This window comes from Festucalex cinctus, chromosome 16, assembly GCF_051991245.1.
Source record: "Festucalex cinctus isolate MCC-2025b chromosome 16, RoL_Fcin_1.0, whole genome shotgun sequence".
Lineage (NCBI taxonomy): Eukaryota > Metazoa > Chordata > Actinopteri > Syngnathiformes > Syngnathidae > Festucalex > Festucalex cinctus.
Genome location: NC_135426.1, coordinates 7,347,073 through 7,371,293, shown reverse-complemented (window position 1 = coordinate 7,371,293; position 24,221 = coordinate 7,347,073). Strand labels below are relative to the sequence as shown.

Below are 24,221 nucleotides of genomic sequence, written 5' to 3'. Positions count from 1 at the left end.
ATGATTGGCTACCTGCCTCTCGTGAGTTAAACGTCACACGTTAACCCCGCCTCCGCAAGACGTTTCGGAGTGTGGTGACTGGTCTGGCGTAAGAGAACAACAGAGAGTGGAGGAGAGTGGAGCCACGAATACAACTCTGATAAACTGTGCCTCCCTAAGAAGGAAACTCACCTAAACACGCGAGGACGAGGTAAGACTACACAACTGTGTGTTTTTAAGATGTCGCGTTTTGTGTTGTTTCGGCCACTTCAACTCATTTTGGTACTTTACCGGAGCTAGCTGTTAGCACGGAGACGATAAGAGAAGACTGTCATAACAAAACAGGAGCGAGCCACCGACAAGGAAAAACAGCTTAATTTCTTTCATATTTTTGCCATTTTTTTGTCCGTTCGTGCTGCTTTACTATAGAGGTTTAAGTGCAGGAAGCTGTCAGAAGAAACACGGGAGTAGTTGTGGAGTTTGTTGTGCTTTCCCCTGTTAGCGAACTAGCTTTGCTGGCTAGTTCGTTGTAAACAAACCTGCGGGCTGCCCCTCGATGTGCCTGTTTTTCCCCCCTTCTTCTTCTTCTTCTTCTTCTTCTTTAATTACCTGAGCCTTTGGACGAGACGAGCGTCGGCATGACATGTTTTCACTTAGGCGTGACGTCATGCCAACAAAGGGCGCTCCTTCGTGTGTGGGGAAAAGTGTGCAGCCTAGAGTGCAGCGTGGCTGTCAAAAACAGGAGTATGTCTGGAGTTTGGGCTTCTTTTTGTCTCCCTTGTGTTGCCATGGCTCAGGTCTACTTTGGCTGTTTCCACATTGAGAGGAATGGTGGGCGACCCTTTGCACTGTTTGTTTGTGTAAGTATCTGGTGAGTGGAGAGCCTCAAATCAAATGCTTGGTGATGAAAGATTAGTGCTGGATGGTAGAGCACGACATAGCATAGCAACCCTCCAAACCATGCACACATGCCCTCCAGTGTGGGTACTAGCATAGAACTGGTATGAGCAATTCAAATGCATGCAAATGCCTTTTCAGTATTTTCATTGTAGACCCTTGCAGCAGGTTTGTGTGTACCCTCACCCTGTTTTTTTTTTTTCTGTTCTGATTCCCGCCAAGCATGAAGTCATGCTGTCAATATTTAATAAGCTGGCCAGCTGATAGCCTGTTCATCTCGAACTTTTTGTCCGCACGCGCACAAACACGCCCAACTTGTCTTGTCTCGCATGAGAGTAGCACATGGAAATTTCATGGCGTGTTCAAGCGCGTTTTGCATTTTTAATCCCCCTTCAGGGGACCGACAATCTCATTGTGGATGTTTTTGGGGCGGTTGATAGATGAATGTTCTCCTATTAATGTGTCACTATGGATGAATTACATTACTAGATGTGTTTTTTCAGTGGGTTGGATGGAGTTACACAAAGAATACATTTACAACTCCCTGTGCAAGTCTCGCCCCGCTGTACGTTTTTACTGAAAGAACATCTTGGGAAATTATTGCATAATGACCCAACTGGGCAGAAATGCTGCTAAACTTTACTTTGAAGACTGTCATTACAGGAAAAAAATGACTCAGAAATCTTTTTTAAAAAAGTCAGACATGTCTCCCGATAGTCAAATTTTCTTCCCTTCACGCAGCCCTGATACGTGCACACAACACACAAGTCCATTGTAATGCTCAAGGGAAAAGCAGAAGCACGTTCTTTTTTGCTGTATTGAGACGGAATTGGCGGTGTCATCTGAAGCCACGCTCAATGTGTTTCAAGTTGTAAAAAAAAGACAGCACTGATATCTTAATATAGAACGTAGCTTTAGGCTCCCTTGTCATCACAGCGCTCTATTTTTATCGCCATGTGACCACTGACCACCTTTGAATTACCACCCAGTGCCTTTTGGTGAAGAAAAAAAAACCCCATCTCTTCGGAGATGCACCAGCACGCTGACCTTGTCGTCACGCATGTGGCAGATTATTCTAGGACACAACTTCGAGGAGAAAGTGCACTTTTATATTACTCGTGTGTGAGATGTCTTATTCATCTCCAGTAGCTCAATGTCGGATTCGAAATTGGCTCCTAGGGGTTGCAAATTGAACGGCTGTGTGTACTCAATCCAAATAGTTGAACTCTTTGCTTGAACGCTAAAAGATTGGCTCAGTGTATTGTTTCAAAGAGAAGTTTTCAAACAGGTAACACTGGTTACTGTCACAAAAATACACCATTATTAAAATACTGTACAGTAGCATTGTAAACCTAAGTGTTCATCAAAAAGTTGCTTCAAGCCCTTTGAAGCTACTCACAGTTTAATGTCAAACATAAACATAGTTTCACATTGTGTATTGAAAACAAATACATTGCTTTGCCTTAATAGGAGAGTACGCTTAGCTCATTGCTAAAAAAAACAAAAACAAAAACAAAAAAACAAAACATTCAAAATTATGGAGGCAAGCTAACCAATATGTGACAGATTTGTAATTTATAACGCTTCAATGAATGGATATTTGTACTCAAATATTGCATCAAAACATGTTGTACACAAAGAAAGAATATTCCTTAATATTATTACTGTGTCTTGCTCAGTCACAATAGTTGTGAAACTCTTCTTCGTTTTGTTTGTCTATATTATACTGCCCCCGTTAGTTAAGTCACACCAGAAAGAGCCGCAATAAATTAATCATTCGTGATGCACTAATAACTAATTCTTGAATTCTTAACATTCTATTTGATTTTGTTGTTAATGTTTTTTTGTTTTTTGTTTTTTAATAAAGTGGAATATTATGGGTTGCAAACACAAATTGAACATTAATGCTACATTACATGTCAGGAAATAATAACACAAAAAAAAAAACACGTTAAAAATGTCAATAAAAATTTTACCGGGATAAAATTTTACAAGCAAATTGCCCTTTAATGCAAATGTATTAATGAGTTAAATGCAACTGAACTGTACTTGGGTTGTGACTTTGCATACTACTATAATGCATCGATTCGTTTACCGTAGTAATTGTAGAGTTGCTGAGCACTGAGGGTGGGAAAAGTGGCCCCACTACCCTGCAACAGACGGACGGACGGACGGATGGATATCTGAACGGCACCCCTCCTTGTCCATTAACAGTCATTGCATGTTTCAGTTTTTTTTTTTTTTTTTTTTTTTTTTTTTTTTTTCTTTCTTTGGGGGGGGGTCCATTCGTGTCAGCACCTTGCTTGTCCTGAGCTTAAGTTGGTTACGGCCACGCGGCAGACGTAGTCACGTGTCAACAAATGCGTGTTAAGGTTCACTCATTCATGTCTCCATTGTGGCAGTCAACTTCACAACACGCAGTGGATAGCGAACAGCTCTTCCAAAAAGTGAAAACTGTGTAAAATAGACCCACATAATATATGAATATCTGCTAGCTTATCAAAAACACATTAGGCTAATGAAATTAGCAATTTAGCACCATTGAGCTTCGAAGAGTGTCTTTGTTTTCTTATGTATGAAATATTATACTGCGTCCTCACCACAAGGGACAATGAAAATAGGCACTGAAGCATGAAAAATCATGATGCACATCCCATTTAATTCTTTACATTCTGTTTAATGACGTCAAGGCTCCACTCTGTCGCAACATGTTTCTTCAAGCATTCGGGCCACAACCAACTGAAACAAACGATGACATCACTATTGATGATATCGGATGCAGCACTCATACCACAAATGTTAGTCTACGTGCGGAATCGGGAAATTCAGTCCTTGTCCACACTTTCTGATCATGACGATAATGACTGATTGCATCGAAAATGCTTTACGAGCACATAAAAGTCATATCATTGGTCACAGGTCTTTTTAAAGACATGGGAAACCCCCGTTAGGCACGTTTCAAACTGAGCCTGAAGAAACCGCTTTCAGGAAAAGGCCCAATAGCACCATTTAAAAAAAAAAAAAAAAAAAAAAAAAAAAATGATAAGAGGAGTTTTGCTTGTTGTACATTTTGTAATGTATAGACATTACACAAGGCAAAAATGACAGCAGGTCCAATGTTTAAAGTGCAGAACATTTTGTCTTATCGCCACTATCCTGTCAGCTTATTGAAGTTTCCATCAGATAAAGCACCGCCATATAGATAGACTTGAGTTGTGACTTGTCATGTTTTCAGCACATCTCATGTAGAGTATGTTCGCAAACCCGTTAGACCACGTGCACTCTTTGCCCTACTTTTTCTTCACTTTTTCAACGAGAGTTCAAATCTTCCTTCCCCAAATGGTCGTTGGCATCATGTCATGTCATGTAGTTTAGTGTCCACTACACTCTATATCACTCTTATCCTAAACATTGCATGCTATTGATCTGTGTGTCAAATCAATGAAACAGCTCAATAGTGTCAATGGCTTAAGGACAATTCTAGTTAATAATGGCTTTGCGATGAACCCGGAGCGGGTTCATTGTTTCCATAATGACGTTGAGAGTGAGACAGACTGAAATCTTTGTGCGAGAAGGGCTGATTGTTCCTGTGCTCCAACTATCTTGGGAATTGATCTGACTTTGTCACAAGTGCCTTGTGCCTTCGTTTTTCTCAGCTAATAAGAGGTGCAGGGTGAAAAAATAAAATAAAATAGAAGTACAGTATGAGTGGAGATTAACTCGATATTTTGGAAGTGTTTGATTTTCGATATGGCCAAAAAAATAAACTCCATTTTGTTTTCTAAAACGGTTCCGGACGATTATGATTTTAAACAATTTTAATCTAACTTAAGACTAAACCTGACAAACATTTGTTTAAAGATTTTATTCATTCAAAAATAAATCATGTGTAAAATGTTCAGACAACAATAATGTGTATATATATTGATTTTAAATCAGTTTTAACAAACTTAATATTCTTAACTTGTACAAAAAAATATATATAAATGTCACAATGAAGTTGTTGGCAACTGTTGTAAACACGTTTTGTAAAGCACGCATTCAGCCTTCTGCCACTTGTGCAAAACTACAACGCACAATAACGTTTGGATAAAACAAAACCGAAGAAAAACAGGTTTTAATAATCCAGAAGAAGACAAGAGTGTATTTATTTATATGCATCGGAATTTCACAAGTGACATTTCAACGATTCCATTTTTCAAATGTCTAATGAATCTAATTATTTTGTTTTATTGCCGAGCCTTATTATTGACTATCGAATAGTATTAGAATCGATTGTTTTTCACATTGTGTGCACCATACTCATCTTCCACGCTACTATATCTGTGACGTTGATTGCGTGCGGCTTTTAAAGGTGGAGCCTTGCCTGGTGAGTGACGTGGGAGTCAGCGAATGAGAATGTCCGTGAGTTGTGGTGCGTTGGCTATTAGCTGTTAGCCCGTCTGAGTATGAATGGCTTGTTATATATTCATTTTGTTCTTTTGTTATGTAATTGTTCCAGCCCTTTTTTGATTTGCATGTTCATGAAATGTCTTTTCATTCTTTCCAGCGGCGTCCCACAAAATTCAGAGTGAGCGCCCGATCGCAGCGCAGCGCTCCAAAGGAACAAGCCAAGCAAGCATCCGCTCCAGCTAAGCGTCTGCAGGTCGGAGGTCGGGGTCCGGCGTTTCCAAGCTGGACGAAGGAGAGGAGAGTGGGCCCGGCGGCCCGGCCTTCGTGCTGAGACACCGAACTTCCGGCCATGCAGAGCAGACGGTAGAGAGCGCGCCGGCGTTGCCCGGGACAGCCCGAAAGAAGGGGCGCGCCGCAATCACCTCAGGTTCTTCAAATGGACACCTCAGCACCGCACAGTGCCCCTCCCACAACGGGGTGAGTCATTTCAAACACTCCACTCCCATTGGCTGTACCTTTCCGGCAATGTTGGATGGATTAAATATGCTCACACCATGATCGACCTGAACGCTGTCATTAATTGTGATCGTATTATCTCCCAAGTCGAATTAGTCAGTTGTTAGTGCAGTTTTGAATTGCATTCGACAGTGACTCATTCTGCTGCAGTAATTAACATTGCATTGTGACAGGTGAGATGTTCAGCGCTTGAGTGTCTGGTAGAAACATTCATTATGAATGAATGACAGCAGATTGATTCATATATTATCCAGCAAAGTCCAACTCGTCCGCCACATTCCTTCCTTGCATGCGCACTTTTTATGTATTCATACAAAAGCTGCCGCCCTGCCCTGCTCAGTGTAAAAAGCGATCACACACCTTATGTGGAGCCATTGAGCTGATGAAACACAATGGCGGGTATGTGCGCGTGTATTGTGCAGGGTTTGTGCGGCCTTTTTATTTTTACCTGCTGTAATGTAACACGGACACCTGAGAGGACGCCGCCCGAGGCGACAACCCCCCCGCTCCCCACACACACACGACACCTAACAACGAGCCAAAGAAACCTGTTGAATTGTTTAACCATACGGAGGTGCACTTACAGTGTGTCTGTCATGTTGGGGTTGCTTCACACCTGTTTCGGTGTGATCGTGTGATCGTCTGTCACAATACTAATTCTGAAGTTTTTATTTATTTTGACAGGTAAAAAAAAAACAAGACCAGAAGTTTAATCCTAACTTTAAAAAAAATGTTTTTTATTTAACTTTTATTTTACTTGCAACATGGCAGGGTGGTTACCATGAAAGTAAATTGTTTTATTTATTAAAATGCAAAAGACACAAAGTAGTTTGACTGGTGCAATGTAAATTTAAATTTATTTATTTTTATGTAAAGTTACAGTAAATACAACTGAAATTTACTTCACAAGTGTTCTGGATTAAAAAAAAAAAAAAACTGTAGCAGACGACACAATTTGAACATTTAAAGTATTTATTTTTGTTTCTATGTACCACTGAAGGTCAGAAGAATCACTGATTTATAAAATGATTTAAAATTTCTCTTGTGAATAAAATAGGCCTAGTCAAATACGAATATTCCCTTAACTCATTTGCTCCCAATAACTTGTTTTTTATGTTTTAAGTGTCCCAAAAACATATTTAAACTTCTTTTTTTTTTTTTTTTATGTTAGAGCATACAGAAAAGGCTTTGATGCAGCCTCTCAACTGCAAAGAACAGTTGCAGAAATAGTAGTTATTACACAAAAGGCCAGAAGGTGGCAGTAGAGCAAAGGAGATCAACCCAGGGCCATGTTGAAAAAAAGCTCAATTACTCAAAATTCTAAATAGATTTGTGAAAATTGATTAAACTTAGCTATATTCTAATGCTAATTGCTGAAAAACAGAAACGGATAGAAATATACTTTACCCGACGAAAGAAGAGACTTTAATCTTTTCTTTTGGTTGGTTCCATGTTTTTATAGCAATAGAACACAATATTCTGTGGGCCTTGCAAAATCAGTCAAAATCCAGTAAAACAGCCGGGAGCGAAAGGGATCGCTTCTGTGAAAATGGCAGCGAGCGAATGAGTTAAATAGCTAATCTGATCGTTTTTGCATTTTGTACAACACACCCCTTAGGTTAAAAATTTCTGGTGAAAAACAATTCAATACTGTACAAAATAAAACAATAATAGGCCAAAGTAACAGACAAAAAAAAAAAAAAAGCATTGATATTTTATCACATGCACGTGCTGTACAAACATGAGCCAACAAGTGGAAAGAATGTTCGCACATCCTTTTTAACGATTGTTTTTGTGCATTCGAGCTTACTTTTACTTCCCTCAATTGTGCAAGGCCTTCACTATTGTTGTCTAGTTACTGTAAAAGACACTTTTTTTTTTTTTTTTTTTTTTTAAGTCACTTAGAAGTAAGAAGTGAACAGACTGCTTATTATTATTTAGCATCTGAGGAGAGTGCGTGCATGTGTGAGTCACATGTTTGGGGTCACACTGTACAAGGGTGAAGCTCTTCCCTCCCGGCGCCGTGTTGTTGTGTTGTGTTGCCTCGCTCTCGCCCTCCATTGGTCCACGCTGGGGTCACATGATTCTGTTTCTGTTGGATGCAATGTTCCATGTTCTTCGCAGATGGTGGATTTTCCTAGAAGGGCTGGCGTCCTCCCTTTTTTTGTGTGTGTGTCTTGTTGGGGTAGGACCAAATAGAAGCATGGCTAATTTAACATCTGCCTTTTGAAGAGTAATTTCGTACCACCAACTCAGTCGTGCAGCCCTTGAAACATGTTTTACTCGGGAACGTGAAATTTGGCAGGCTTGTCTATCATTAGAACACCCACAAAAAAAGTCAAGACTGACATTTTGCAGCAGACATTTTAGAATCGTTTCCAGCTGTCCTTCAAACGTTCCTTGAGATTTTGTACAATGGCACAGATGAGAGGGAAAAGTGCTTTGAGGCACCATAAGTACTACTTTATTATTCTTTTTATTGAGCCACAAACAACATGGCACAATTTTCAAGGAGGAACCAGATTACGCTGGTCAATGTAGCGAATTTATCATTAGCAAAGGAGCATAGTTTTTTTTTGTTTTCTTCTTCTTCTTTTTTATTTTTTTATTTTTTTTTATTTTACATTTTTGTAAAACAACGTTACAGATCATCAGAACATCTACACACATATTCAGGATTTTAATTTTTTTTTTTTTTAAGAACTGCATTACCATTTTTTTTAATTGATATTGTGACAATAAGTTAAAAATAACTCAATTAAATTAATAAAACAATTATGCTACTCTGCTAATGTTACAATAATACAAAGAGAGGAAAGAATTAAAGAAGCCCCTACTCCGTTAATGCATGCCTTCACGACTGAGACTCTTCACACTTCACTTTTTTTATGTACCGTATATGTGTAGATGTATATATTACTGTTATATGCACTGAATTACATGTTTGAAAAGACACCATAAACAAAACACTGTAATAAGTTGGACAGGATTCCTATTGTTGTTGTCTTATTGGTCGAGCACGCACTTGCGCACACACACACACACACACACACCAATTCAGTTGCGTGCAGTTAGTCATCTTTAATTAGTCTGCAGGGAATACTGTATATTTAGGGTGTGTCTGCAATGCAAAAAAAAAAAGGTCTTTGGGGAAGAAGTGCTGGGTTTAATCTGCACTCGTGTAGTTTCTCGTGCGTGTTTATCTCCTCAAGTGCACCTGATAGGCTCACGCAAAGCACTTGATGGTGAAAGTCATTAATTGATCTTGTGGTGCCATCCGTACTGGGGGTGAGCCTGCAAATGTGCTGATAAGTCTTAAGATGATACTCTTGGATATCTAGTGGTGGTTAGCACAAAACAGGACTACATTATGGTGACAAATTCCAAATTTACAAGCAGGTTAAAACACCGTTATTGTTGTTGCATAAGGAGGTGGCATTTTAAGTGCCATTTATTGTCCATAACTCAAGCAGATAAGGTTGCGTAAGTGTAAAATTGCCCTGAAAACATGCTCGTTCTTCCTGCGTGCCCCTTACAAAAAAGCAGTCTGTTCATGTTCAGCTCCAGACTTGCATTGGAAATGGATTTCCACGAAGAAGCAAAAAAGTGTTTTGCAGATGTTTTTCTGGCTGAGATGATTGCGCAACACCACCCCTCGACTCCTTCACAGTCACACATGATGAGCTGATTCACGGGTAAGCGGCGTGACATCACATCCTGGGTGACATTTGATTCCGCCATCTTTGCCACGTGTTTGGGACGCGATGGTCAGCACATTGTTCAGGATAGTGCACGTTTCCTTGAAGCCTTCCTTGAACGGTTACTCGGGAATCCCGTTTGAGGCCCGATCGTATTTCGTGTGGATCAGCGGAGCCAAATTGCATCAACCGCTGCCATGAGAACACCATCCATACTTTTTATGTACAGTAATTTCTGGACTATAAGCTGCGACTCTTTTGTCGCACGGTTTCAACCCTGCGGCTTATACAATGATACGGCTAATTTAGGCATTTTTTTCTCACGGCCGCCAGGGCTGCTCGAGCAGAAAAGGTAAGGGTGAGACAGGTGGAATATATAGGTTGAGGAAGACGCAAGTTTAATGTAACTAGGCGCTTTGTGTATGAATAAAATAAGCATGAACAGACCCTCATCATGGAAAATACAAGAAGTCTCAGTCACTTTTAACCGTATGTTATTTTTAAGAAGCCCTGTTAGTGCTGTGTTACTACCGTATTGCTGCTGTGATACTGCCGCGTCACAGGCACTGTTTGGAAAGAAAAGCTAAGTTATATTATTAAACCTTTGAAAACTCTTTCTGTGTACCCTCTTTCTTTGTAAATATCTGTTAGGTTTACACACCAAAACATATAAGAATGACAACACAAGGATGAGAAGACAAGACTTATTCGTTTTTACTCGCAGCGAATAAAGCAGAGTTGCCAGGTACAGGCTGTCAAAGATGCTATGGCAATTCTCTTGCATCCTCTCTTTTTATTGGGGATTAGTTCCTGTCCGGTTCCAAAAAATAGTGTTGCACTACTAAGGGGTGGAAAAAGCGCAATAGTGCAACGCTGCATTATCTAAAAATAACATCTGTCTGCTTGGATGTAAGTGTGTTGCAAATAAGTATGTGATTATCCATTCGCAATGAAAGTTCTCGTTTCCGCTTCTGCCCCAGATGGCGTGACTCATTTTAAACACAGCCACACTGTCTGGTACAGTTCATCAGAAAAAAGCAGTTCACTTAAAGTTCATATGAGTGTAAAGCATTTTAGCAAATATATCAGAACTTAGATGCACTTTAAATGTAACAATATCTCATGTTTCAATGTGGGCATATGCGGCTTATAGTCAGGTACGGCCTATGTATGTACAAAATGCTTTTTTCCTTTAGAAATGTACTGGTGTGGCTTATAATCAGGTGCGCTCTATAGTCCGGTAATTGAATGATTTGAGTTGTTTGATGAATGGTTTCATCCCTGCTTTTAATGGCAGTACCATGGCCAGACTGGACTCAAGTACCACATGGCTTGAGAGGACATCCAGCCTTATTATCAGACCCCACACGTGCGTGCACGCCACTTATTCACAGTGACCAATGACAACTGGCAGCAACTGGAGCAGAGTGCGCGCCTCAATTACACGCACTCATGAGCACGCAGTACGAAAACAAAAACGCAGCAGATCACACGCGACACCAACGGCAAATGAGCGACATATTTCACCTTAATGGGACGCGTGTGCCGACGTTAATGAAGTCTCACAAAAACATGCCGAGTACGTACATATGTTGCGGCTCAACGTGTGATGAAAGTGTCCAGTAGACTCATGAATCGGACCAGGGTTATTATAGTTTTGGAATTTTTCATTTTAGTTAGTTTTGATTTTGTTTTGAGTTTTGTTATTTAAATTAACTTCGTTTCAATTAGTTGTCAGGGTGGTTCGGTTAGTTTAATTTAATAAATGCTTTGTTTTATTTTAGTTTTAGTTAGTTTCAGTATTAGTTTTAGGGTTTGTTTGTTTTTTAAAATGTTTATTACTTGTGTGCGATATTTAAAAACCACCATGGGAGCGATGTCATCTGAATGTGCTTATCTACTGGCTGCTGCAAGATGACATCACTTTCAAATGTCCTTTTTCTGATTCATCTCAAAATAAATCTATATAAAATCACATTTAAAATCATCCCCAAAGGCTCATGCATTAAATTAATTACCAAAGACTAAAACGAAGGAAAGTTTCGCTATAATTATAGTTAGTTTTAGTTAGTTTTTTAAACATAAAATATAGTTTCATTTCAGTTTTAAAAAGCATTTTAGTTTTTATTTTATTTCCTTCACCAAGTTGTTTTTTGAATTTTATTTTTTCCGTTAGTTTTAGTGTAACTAAAATAACCTTGACTCGGACCAACGTGCCTTTTGTTTTCCAGAGCCTCCCGACGCGCGGCGAGGAGAGGAGAAAAAAGGAGCGAGACGCCAGGGGAGCGAGAGAAGAGGAGGTCCGAGAAGAGAGGAATAGCGACGAAGGCTTCATGGCGATGACGCCGCTTCTGCAGGCTCACCACGCCATGGAGAAGATGGAGGAGTTTGTACACAAGGTCAACAATACACTCCCACTTCTTCTCCGTCCTGCGTTTGCGACCGCACACAGAAGTCCCGTTCCAACATGGCCGTCTTGCGTCTGCAGGTGTGGGAGGGCCGGTGGCGCGTCATCCCTCACGACGTTCTTCCCGATTGGCTGAAGGACAACGACTTCCTGCTGCACGGCCACAGGCCGCCCATGCCTTCCTTCCGCGCCTGCTTCAGGAGCATCTTCAGGATCCACACGGAGACGGGCAACATCTGGACACACCTGCTAGGTCGGTCGGTCTGCTTCCATGTTTGCATCATGTGACCCTTCATGCTAAAAAAAAAAGTTGCATTGGCGTCTGTCTGCCGCCTCCCTAGGTTGCCTGTTTTTCCTCTGCCTGGGCCTGATGTACATGTTCCGACCCAACATGTCGTTCGTGGCGCCGGTCCAGGAGAAGGTGGCCATCGGCATGTTCTTTCTGGGTGCCATCCTCTGCCTGTCCTTCTCGTGGCTCTTCCACACCGTCTACTGCCACTCGGAGGGCGTGTCCAGGGTCTTCTCCAAGTAAGATGCATCAGAACTGTTTTTTTTTTTGTTTTTTGTTTTTTTTTGTTTTTTTTTTTTGTTTTTTTTGGTAGGGCTGGACAATTATGGGGAAAAATAATAATCATAGATATTTTTTATTGAGATTGATATCGGGATTAATGAAACGATTATTCATTGATTTTCAAACAGTTGTGCTAAAACTTAACTACTCAAAACTATGATCAAAGCCTTAACTGAACACTCTTGTATAACATAACCTTATAAATATATGAAATTCTTCATTTTCAAACTTAAGCATTACATTACCCTCTTTATCATATTTATTTTTTCTATTGTTATTTTCACAAGTCTGGGGACTTCCTGGGACCTCAGGAGGTTGTATTTTGTGCTATGTCAAGTGGAAATGTGTGTTGGTATTTTTTCAATTCATTTTTTATTTCATTCCTTAAAAAAAGAGAAATAAAAGGGGCCAGAAAAAACTTATGTTATCTGCCCCTAACAACAACAACAACAACAACAAAAAGTAATCAACACAAAGTAATCAACAACAACAAAAAATAATCAACACAAAGTAAATGACAGCGAGCGGTCGAGACGCTTTTCAATATAACAATTCTATGTAATAAGCAGCATGTCCTTGTGCTGTATGTATTTTTCCAGTAATTGAGCTTTTGTCAGGTTTGTAAAGATACAGATAGACTGGGATGATTTTGTTTTACAATCCAGATTGTTCCATAAAGTGACGCCTTGAGTTGAAATACATTGTTCTTTTTGTTTTGTTCTATATTTAGTTTTAGAGAAAATATCTGTTCCTCTTAATTTATACTCTCTCTTTATTTTTTATTTAATTTGTATATTAACTGGTAAGCTTTCATGATGGGCTTTCAACATTATGTTGAGACGGTTAAATTCCATAAATTCATTAAATTTAAATTTTTTTAGTTGTATAAATAATGGATTAGTGTGGTCTCTGTATCCACAGCCACAAACGACACGAATAGCACGTGTTAATCATTTTTCTTCGATCTTTACTTTTTAATGATCGAGAGAAGCCACAACTGAAATCACAATTAAAATTTTGGTTAATCGTCCAGCCCTTTGAAACTCTTTTACTGCCACACATTATCCCAAAAAAACAAACAAACAAAAAAACACATTTTGAGCATTTTAACTCATCTTTCAAGGCAAACAGAATATTGTGTTCTTTTACTACATATACAATGTGGGTACCACATGAAAGACCGCATTTCATTCTTTAATTAGGAAGAAAAAAAGTATGTTTCTACCTTATTCCGTTCTTTAGTAATCACCATTTGAAAATAGGTAATTTGAGTGACATTGAGCGAAAATTGAAAACATACGGAGAAAACGAGCGTTTTTGTTAAAAGATACATTTTCTCCACAACAGTGACTTTGACACTAATATTTTTTTGTTTAGTGACGCTCTGTGAATTATATTTCATGTGACAAATGGTTTGATCATTCACGTCATCCTTGACAACATTCTATTTCATCAGATTCCGTCATGTTTCATTGTAATTCCCAACACTGGCAGCCCATGGCAAAGAGATACAATGTTAGTGGCTGTTTTCGGTTTCACAATTGACCAGGAAGCGCTGCACTTAGACATTGCACTGCCCATTGATTTAAAAAAAAAAAAAAAAAAAAAAAAAAAATTGTAGTTGACGTCATTTACCGTTCATGGCGGCATACGTTCATATGGCATATGACATTTTTGGTGGTTAAAGAGTTAAGAAAGTAAGTCTAAGAAGGTGGAATAATAATAACAGCTTTCTAAGTGGTTGCAAAAGCTACATAAGAGGTTTTTTGAGAAAAATAAATAAAATAAATATCTGCTGACTTGCATTGAACAGGCTGGACTATAGCGGCATCGCCTTCCTGATTATGGGTTCGTTCGTGCCGTGGCTCTACTACTCCTTCTACTGCTCCCCGCAACCGTGCTTCATCTACCTGCTGGTGGTGTGCGTGCTGGGCCTGGCCGCCATCACTGTGTCCCAGTGCGACTTCTTCGCCACGCCGCAGTACCGGGGGGTGCGCGCAGGTTAGCGCGCACACGTCTCGCCATCCTTTTCCCTCCTCGCCGCATGCACCCGGCTGACTGTGTGTCTTTCTGGCTCCAGGTGTATTTGTGGGCTTGGGGTTGAGCGGCGTGGTGCCCACCCTTCACTTCGTCATCAGCGAGGGTCTCATCAGGGCCACCACTATCGGACAGATGGGCTGGCTTTTCCTCATGGCCACGCTTTACATCACCGGAGCGTGCCTGTACGCCGCTCGCATCCCGGAGAGGTTCTTCCCCGGCAAGTGCGACATCTGGGTACGTCTCACACAAGTGCACACAATTCCAAACGTATCATATTCAATAGAAGACACTTTGAGTCCTCTATTCAATGAGTATCATATGTTTTTTTTTTCCCCCATTACAACCCTGACGTATATGATCTGACACGTGCATTGCACGGATAATCCATTAGAGGGCAGTAATCACCCAGCTGATGACTTTTCCAGCGACCTTGCAAGATCACCCCAATTGAAAAAAACGAGAGACACCTCTACTTATTAATAGGGAAGTAACGATAACGGCAATATTGTGATATCGCGATATTAAAACTAGTGTTGTTCCAATATCAATACTGCATTAAAACAGTGGTATCGGTATTGGTGACTACTCACAAGTAACATGCCGATGCCATGAATTCAAATGCTAATATAGGATTTTGGATTCAGAATCTTGTGTCTTGCTCGTGCACAACATTCACTGATATGTGACATGCTCACTGTATGCTGATCTAAGATATCCTATTGGCCCATGAATGCTCTGAACCAATGGCAGGACAACTTTTTCATGTTGAGGGAAAAAAACCTTAGTTATCGGTATGGTATCGGTATCGGTCGATACTGCAAAGCTGGGTATCAGAATCGGTATCAGGGTCCAAAAAACGGTATCGGAACAACACTAATTAAAACTGCCACAATATATCGTTGTCGTCATGTCACGATATTAAAAGCAGCACATCTGTTAAAAAAAAAATACAATCTCATGATGATTTCCATTTGTGCAGTTCTAGCACCTTCTGGTGGCTAGTTTTTTAGTGCAGTTTAATTTTCACAAGGCATGTTTTGGCCCTTCTATGTTTAAAATACACGTTAATGATCAAACATAATTTGCTTGTGAACCAAGTCAACATGTGTGGAACTCAGTGTGTGCCTGCATTAGCAAGTAAGTGCCTTAATATATCTATATTATATTAGATTTTATATATTTATAATATTTATACTATATTATATTTATACTATTATTCATTGCAGTGATGTACAAAAGCACAATATTGTTTTTGGGGTTTTTTTAGTATACGGTTTTTTTTTGGGGGGGGGGGGGGGTTTCTTCGTATTTTGGTATCACAATATCATGATAATATGGGAACGTGATGTTTGGATATCGTTACATCCCTACTTATTAATGGTGGGAAATGGTCTTTGTAATTTTTGGAAATACTAATATGTTTGTTTTGTCTGTTTATTATTATTAATTTTTGAGAGTTATAAATGTACGATTTGAAAAGCATTGTGACCGGATGTATCAAATATGGCACAAAAGTCAGATGTGGAAGTTGATTTTCAAAAAATAAAATAAAATAAATTTTTCAAAAGGACAAATGATGCAATAAATATTGAAAATATTTTTTAAATACTTTTATAATTGAAAATATTACTAACTATTTAAAATTGTATTTAAATTACTATTTAAAAATAATCCAAATTTTCTCTCATTATTTCATGGTTCAGGCTAGAGATAGACTGATAATCTAATCAGCGCCGATATTAGCCATTTCGACAAATATCATTATCAAATTTGACAGCCGATATGAGGTATATCTAAAACAATTTATTTAAATTTTCAGTTCACTATTATAAGAGATGCTTCTGACCCTGGGAATCTTCAGAACCATTTGTTTTTGTTCGAAATTAAAACAAATAAATGTGAAAGTTTAAGATTTTAGATATTTTTTTTTTTACATTTTGGGGATAAAATAAAAAAATATTGACTGTAGAAAACTATGGAGAGTTATGGTATTTACTTGCTTAAGTTTCCATTTAACTTTTTAAGACACACTGATAAATAACCTTGGGAGCTCCCTGAACTTCAAATATCAGTTATTGATTACTAATAATCGTCAACGGTATCAGCCTTGGAAAGAGAAAAAACAAACAAACATCCGTCTATATGTAGTTCAGGCTTAAGTAACGTGTTCCACTTTGTGTTGCAGTTCCACTCTCACCAGTTGTTCCACATCTTGGTGGTGGCGGGCGCTTTTGTTCACTTCCACGGCGTCTCCAATCTGCAGGAGTTTCGCTACACGGCCGGAGCGGGTTGCACCGACGACAGAATGCTGTAACATGCGCTAACGCACGCATGCTAACGCACGCACGCGTGTTCACAAACACCTTACCACAGGGAGCCGGCGCTTCTTAATAATGACGCGAAAGGCTCCTCGCTGGTCCGCCCCTTCCAGGAGGACGACAATGTGGCTTGTCATGTCGCGGGACGGCCTCACACGGGGCGCCATTTCAACACTGACGCATTCTACTCGAGAGCCACTTTTCGGAGAGGTTGACTAACTGCTAAGCTGGTACCTCTGGACATTAACCATCCATTTCCTCTTGGAGATTTTCCTCGTTTATATTGCAAAGGAAGCAGCATTTTTCTATTTAAAAAAAAATTGGGGGGAGGGTGAGATTTTATTTGAATGCGGTTTTTTTTTTTTCTTGTAATTCAAACCTAAGAGCATTCATATAAAAAAAATAAAAAATACTTGAATATCTTCCTTGATTGTGAAGGTTACAAGGGGCTTGTACGGGGTGTCACTTTTAAAGAGGTTTAAAAAAAAAATAAAAAAAATAAAAAAAACTTTTTCATGTAAATAAGATTTATAAATTTGGGTTATAGATTTGTATGAAATAAATAATATATATATATATATATATATATATATATATATATATATATATATATATATATATATATATATATATATATATATATATATATATATTAAAATAAACAAAAAATGAGGCTGTGTTGGTGAGGATGGGGTGCTACAATGGAACTCTTATTCTTATTTTATTAAATATGCAAGAAGAAGCGTTGAAAAGGTCTCCATCATGTTTTTTTTTCTCCCACCTGCAAACAGAAACATTTTTTCACGTTTTGCCGTGTGCTCAACTCAGATCTCGTGCGAATGTTTGCACTTGAAACCAAATCTAAGGTGATATGAAATAATATTCTTAATATGTAGCCATTTTCAGTCATTTATTTTCTCTCTGTTCCGTCAGTTATTTTTAAATGCCTTTTAGTCGGAATGAGAGCAGAACCAAATAACGCCATCATTAAAAGTTAAATAAGTAAATAATGCAAGTAATTCAACCAAATCTATCCTCATATCACATAAGTTGTATTGTTTCATTGATTTTTGATGAATGTGTTTTTGACATCCGTTAATGATTGCAGTGTCTTCAAATATCTGTTTGCTTTTCTCATGATGGATTTTATTGTGTTTACCTTCTATTAATTTATTGTGAATGGGGCAGCACATTGTATGTTTGATGCGCACTTTTGCGATGTGATGGGAGTGTTTGTTTTGCTTCAGAGACCTTTACATCTGCTGTACTGTTCTAATAAAGGCGCTTTGTTGAATTCTTGAACTCAATGTTGCCTCATTTAGAAGCAAATGCACCACACACATTGTAACACCTAACTATGTTTGTCTCAATGTCCTGATGTGATATGGGGTCAACTTGGATTTCGGGAGGCAAATGTCACATTCAAAACATTCAAGTGTGACCTGTTTTGGATTCAGTGATGGATAGAGAACTAAAAATATGATGGATCATTCAAACTGCCGCTCAAGTTCGTTGAAATGCTTTTATCAGCTTTTCGGATCGAGTTTTGTTTGGATTCTCCGCGGTAAAGGGATGCTGTGGCACCACCTGGTGGACATGAGCAGGAAGAACACCAAACGTGAGCTTTTTGGGGAGGTAACAAAAAAATTTTTTAGAGTCCTGACTGAGTAGCGGGGACTGAAGGACGTTTTCTATAGCAATACACTTTTTGTTCGAAGAAAAATAAAAACTTTGTTTGTGGCCCCTAGTTTGATATATCTGGGTTTCGGCTCGTTTGAAATTGATCAATAAATGTGACAAAACAATAAGACGCGCATCATTATTAAACCCGCCAAAGGACTATAGTTGAAAAAACCCACAAAAAAACCCCAAGAAGAATCGTTGAGAATCCGAATGGGTGGTCAATCAAAGTCGTGGTGAAAGTTTCGAGGGAAACGGAAAAGAAACTGAGATACGATGCAATACTTCCCTCCTGTGGGTGACTGGAGTAACTACATTCAGCGTGGGTATTTAACTTCCGGGTCGCAACTGAGAGTCGAGAGCACTGATCTGAATATGTGACTGGATGGCTGATACTTAGCCCATACAAGCCCGTGCAAGCCGTTGAAGCCAAAAGTCTTGTCCGATTGGCTAGCCAGTTATATATTCAGAGCAGTGTTCGAGAGCTAACTAGCTCAAGCAATGATGATGATGATGATGATGATGATGCTAATAATAATAATAATAATAATAATAATAATAATAATAATTAACGCCGTAGCGAATAACGAATAGAAAAACAGACAAATGTCATACTGCAAATATCCAGGCGTGTAGCCCCACCTAAGGCCCTACAGCATTTATTTATTTATTTATTTTTTTGATATTCTAAAATATAACTCAGCCCCCATAGTAGGCCTATAAGTATCGGTCAAGCGCCAACTCTTAGACCATGGAGAGAACAAATCCTGAAGCTGCTGGCCTATAGGCCTGTTACTGATTACTCAATGATGTGTGTTTTGTGTACCAACCAACTTATTTTATATTTTCATCGAGTAAACCAAAAAAAGCACATAAAAACAGCAATCAGCAAAAAATCTGAACATGTAATAATTGTTTGGTTGAGCAAAATATAATAAAAATCATCACCTTTGAACTAAAATGAGACACTTGTTCAAGTTTATAGCATAAAACACATTTATTGGAATTTGGGTCATTTTTTACCCCATTCATGGAAAAGTCTCAGTAATTGTAGGTCATGCATCTAAAGGCAGGAATTGGGAACCCTGGTCCTGGAGAGCTACACCGTCTTGCCTGTTTTCCATGACTCCCTCCTCCAACACAGCTGACTCTAATAATCAGCTCATTAGGTGAAGCCTTATTACGGTCCGGTTCATCCAGTTAGGTGTGCTGGTGGAGGGAGATATATTGTTAAAATAAATAAATACATAAATACATAAATAAATAAATAAAATAAAACGTCTGTAGAATTAACAGTGAATTTCTGTAAAATTGTGACTTCAATAAATAAATAAATAAATAAATAAATAAATAAATAAATAGGAAAAACCTGAAGCATTGTGTAATTTACATTAATATGTTGTAAAACTGAACCAAACACAACTGTTGATTTGACAATAAGAAAATGAAAATCACATTTTTGGGAGAATTCACAAATGACTCTAATTTAAACACAGATCAATTGTTAAAGAAAATAAACATTGGGATAGGGTTAAAATGACATCATAGTAGTGTTAGAATAACACTTTTGGTACATTTTGTTTATGCCAAAAGAAACGTGCATTTTACAAATTTATATTACAAATATTTAGATAGATAGTAAAAACCATATGAATATAAAGGTTAAACTAAATCTATTTATAAGATGTGGTTCAATTCAATTCATTTTTTTATGTCATTCTTTAAAATAAATAAATAAATAAATAAATAAATAAATACATAAATAAATAAATAAATACATAAAAGAAATTGAAAGGGGACAGAAAGAAGTAAAACTTATATCTGCCCCTGATCAACACACAAAAAAAAGATCAACACAAAATGACAGAAAGCACTCAAGACGCTTTTACGAAACAAAATAATTCAACAGCATGACCTTGTGCTATTTACATTTTTTTCCCAGTAATTGTGCTTTTATATATTTTTTTAAAAATACAAATAGACTGAGATTATTTAGTTTAGTTTTTATATCGTGATAATATTGCATCGTGATGTTTGGATATCGTGTCATCCCTATGAATGACAGGGTGGCATGGCTCAGTGGTAGAATGGTCATCTTGCAACCCTTTATATAAGCTCAAGTTGTTCTGTAAAGTTGCTTACATTTGCACTGTATTTTCTTACAGATTTTTTTTTCTGGCAACCACAGCTGCCAGTTTTTTTCTGTAAAAACAGCAGATTTCTTTTCTTTTTTTATCTTTCTTTTTTTTTTTTTTTTTTTTTTTTTTTACAGTGATGGAAAACAGGCACGAGAGTGAGTGCCCCTCGAGGACCCGGGTTCCCTATAACCCTGATCTAAGGTTGAAGAGTCTGCTGGTGCTTCTGGTGGTATCGAACAGATTGCGAGCGCATCAGAATCCTCGCGTACGTGTTCTCAGGCATGATCAGCTTCAGGCAGAGTTCACTCGTTGAGCTCAAGGACCTGCGGCTCAGGTTGGCAGGGAGGTCGTAGCCCAAGATGTCCACCTGGCCGAGGGGCTGCCAGGGTCGCAGGTCCTTGTTGCGGATCTTCCCCACCGAGCGGAGGAGAGGCCGCCATCCACCGAAGCACCGCCGCAGCAGCCTCTCTTGGGCGGCGTGCAGCAGGCGGACCTCCCGCTCCACGCAGGCGGAGCCCAGGGCCGACAACCGGCGCCACAGGGAGGCGTTGAAGTGATCGTACAGGTGCGCATCGATCCAGTTCCACGCGCGGATCTTGCCGGCGAGGCTCGGGGTCAGGCGGCGTTTGGAGCCCGGCGTGCGCATGTTGAACTTGACGTAGACGATGTCCTCCGGGTCCCAGGAGAGGAGGTGGCGCAGGAGAACCAGAGACTCGTCGAAATGCTCGGTGATCATCACCAGGGAAAAGACGCGCTCCACCTCCGCCGCGAAGGAGCGCGCGTACGCCCCGTCCGTAGCGGGGCGGTCCTTGTCGCCGCCAAGGTCGTGCGTGAGCGTGTTGCGGGCGTAGTTGGAGTTCTTGTCTTGCGGCCGATAGTAGCGCAGAGGCTGCTCCAGGAAGGCGTCCAGTGAGCCCCTGGGAACTCTCCGGAAGGTCTGACAGTGCTGCTTGTAGTAGCTGAACAAGGACTCAAACATGGCGGCGGGCTCCCTCATGATGGTGACGTAGCGCGCGTCGGCGGGCATGACGCCGCGTACCTGCGCGGCGTTGAAGCGCATGTGGCTCGTGATGAAGTTGGCCGGCAGCGTGTGCGGATGGACAAAGCTGGCGCTGAAGGGCTTCGGGTAGCAGAACTGAATTCCGCATTCCTGCTTGGGCAGCGCCACCGTCAGGCCGTTGGACTCGGCGAAGCGGAACAGGATGTTCTGCACCGTGCTGCTCGCCGTCTTGTGGCTCTTCAAGAAGGCCACATTGGTGTGCTTCGCCTTCGGGCCCGCAGCTTGATGGGAGTAAAGATGACCTCTGGTCCTAGAGGCAGTCAAACATAAAGCGACACGAGTCATTTGAAGATAAGATCATTGATAGGCAGGGTTGGGAAGTGTTACTTATATGTATTGGAATACGTTTACAGTTCACAACGTAATCCAAGTACAATAGGCCGGAACCTCATAAGTCACCATTAGGAGTGTGACGATATATCGATATATTGCGATAAATCATGGTACTTTGTCTCCCGATAGATTGTAGATATGCCTACGCAAGTATCGCGATATTTGTAGTTAATATACAGCCACGATAACGGCTCCATTGTTCATTACTTAGTGAGCAATTACTTGGCAGGCCATTAGGGGGCGCGTCTCATAAGAGTGGCGAGGAAATGTACGGAAGTCTTCAGGCGAAGAAGACTCATGAGCGTAGTTTGACTCTCTTTTGCAAACGTTTGTATGAAAAATGTGTATTGTATCTTCAATTTTAAAGTTTTAAAACATTTTTATGTTTCAACTTTTTAAGCACACAAATTTTGAGGAATATTAATATTGATTTAATTGGATTTAATATGAGTAATAAGTAATTTTATTCATTTATTTAGTTTTGCAATGTTACACGAAAAAAATGTCACAGTTTATAAAATCAAACAATTGACTATGCAACTGACTGACATGTTGCATGACAGTAGTGTTTAAGAAAGACAAATTTGTTAACAGTGGTCTCTGTAAAGAAGACATTTGTATTTGTTTTAAAAAAAAATACAATAAAGTACCAGTTTTAATATTGTGTTTCAGTGATGGCACAAAAAGAAACGATTTTCTCATTGGAAAAAACATCCGTTTATGTCGAGTAGTTTTATCGTAGATTATCATGGATTTATTACCTGACCAATATATCGACAATCGCGGTCTCGTCATATCGTGAGATAATTTGTGAGCCTTTTATCGCATATCATATCATATCGTGCGCTACCCAGAGGTTTCCACCCCTGGTCACCATCGATGTGTGTTTTTTGAGAGATTTCACAAACACAACGGTGAAAACGAAAATGAATACGTCTTATGTGCCTCCCCCGTTTGGACCGGTTGCTACTCACCAGCTCCAATGGCTTCCGTATTGCATCAGCAGAGTCACCATGGTGACGGCGATAAGGGCCAGAAAGAGCTTATATGACATCCTCATCCTCCACGCCACTCCTGCTACGGTGATGGGAAATGAGGAGACAAGTGTTGTGATTTTGGGTCGGCTTTGGGTTTTGGGGGGCTTTCAGAATTCCCTTCTTGACCACTAGCTGAAGCCAATTTCTTTTTCATTTCAGCTATTTCCCTGGACTTTGCTAAACTTTGTTTAGCATTGAAATCATTTTACTTGTCATACTTTTGTACTTATTGTCAATAGACAAATTATTTATATTAAAAAATAATAATTAGAACAGCAAAAACAGCTCTCAAGCACTCTCTCTCACGCACACACAAAAGTTAGAAGACTCACAAGGAGCTGCTGCAGGCCAGATGCTCTCTCACACAGACTAATCGGCCATGTTCCTGTTAGCAAGCACATGCAGGTGCTGGTGACATTCTGATCCGGTCAAGGCGTGGGCCAGTAGCCTACAACTACAAGCCATGTTTTATGCTTCATTCAAGAAGAAGAAGAAAAAAAAACATGATTCGTGGGGCAGCAGGCGGTCCTACGGTGCGATCCAGGACTGAAATCTCCTACATGGTCCTTTTTAATTCTGGATGAAAGCTCTTGGAATGTGGCCCGAATGCCACTAAAACCCTCGTCCATCTGGACTCATCAGTGTAGCTTGCGAAATGATGGAGAACGGAAGCCAAAAGAAAGCGCCCCCCCAACACACACACACAAAAAGCTACCTCCCGATCTGTTTGGCACGCATCACGCATGCAGCCTACATTACTAAAATACGCACGTTATGGGGAACACGGACTACCGCAGCCGTGCCGACTACCACCTTATTCATCGCTGCGATTCTCGTTGTTGTTTGCATCTCCCTCCTCCTCTGGATGCTGAGGGGACCCCCCGCCCTCACCCACCCTTTGCCCATCATCGCACACGCCGCCTCCGCTTCCTCCTCCCTTTGCAAAGTTAAAACCGGAAAAGGATACCTGACCACGCACACAGCCAATATAAATTAATAGGGATAATTTGCAGCTCAAATTAAAAATATAATAAATCATTTCAAACCTTTTGAAAATACGTCTAATGTCACTAAAAAAAAAGAGCTATTTCCTCTCATTGTAAAAAAAAAACAAAAAACCGAATTGCCATGGCGCGTCATTGACACCTGATGGCA

The 24,221-nt window shown here is 39.7% G+C and overlaps 2 protein-coding genes across 3 annotated transcripts; one reads left to right on the top strand and one right to left on the bottom strand.

Annotated features, from left to right (window-relative positions):
- Window positions 1-17,384, top strand: LOC144003088 (adiponectin receptor protein 2-like). The gene is given in 9 exon segments (XM_077498908.1): window positions 1-21; window positions 94-190; window positions 5,513-5,745; window positions 11,714-11,881; window positions 11,971-12,142; window positions 12,231-12,417; window positions 14,274-14,537; window positions 14,539-14,734; window positions 16,686-17,384. Coding segments are annotated over 9 exon segments (1,467 nt in total). The 3' UTR covers window positions 16,815-17,384.
- Window positions 17,385-20,739: 3,355 nt separating this feature from the next.
- gal3st3 (galactose-3-O-sulfotransferase 3) lies at window positions 20,740-23,945 on the bottom strand. 2 transcript variants are annotated; one of them, XM_077501335.1, is made up of 3 exons: window positions 23,399-23,945; window positions 23,004-23,106; window positions 20,740-21,946 (listed from the first exon to the last, which is right to left on the bottom strand). In XM_077501335.1, the coding sequence occupies exons 2-3, from the start codon at window positions 23,087-23,089 to the stop codon at window positions 20,833-20,835; spliced, it is 1,200 nt and encodes a 399-aa protein (XP_077357461.1). In that variant the 5' UTR covers window positions 23,090-23,106; window positions 23,399-23,945; the 3' UTR covers window positions 20,740-20,832. The 2 variants fall into 2 exon arrangements, with proteins under 2 accessions (XP_077357461.1, XP_077357462.1); XM_077501336.1 differs by having other exon boundaries at window positions 23,004-23,103.
- Window positions 23,946-24,221: the final 276 nt, after the last annotated feature.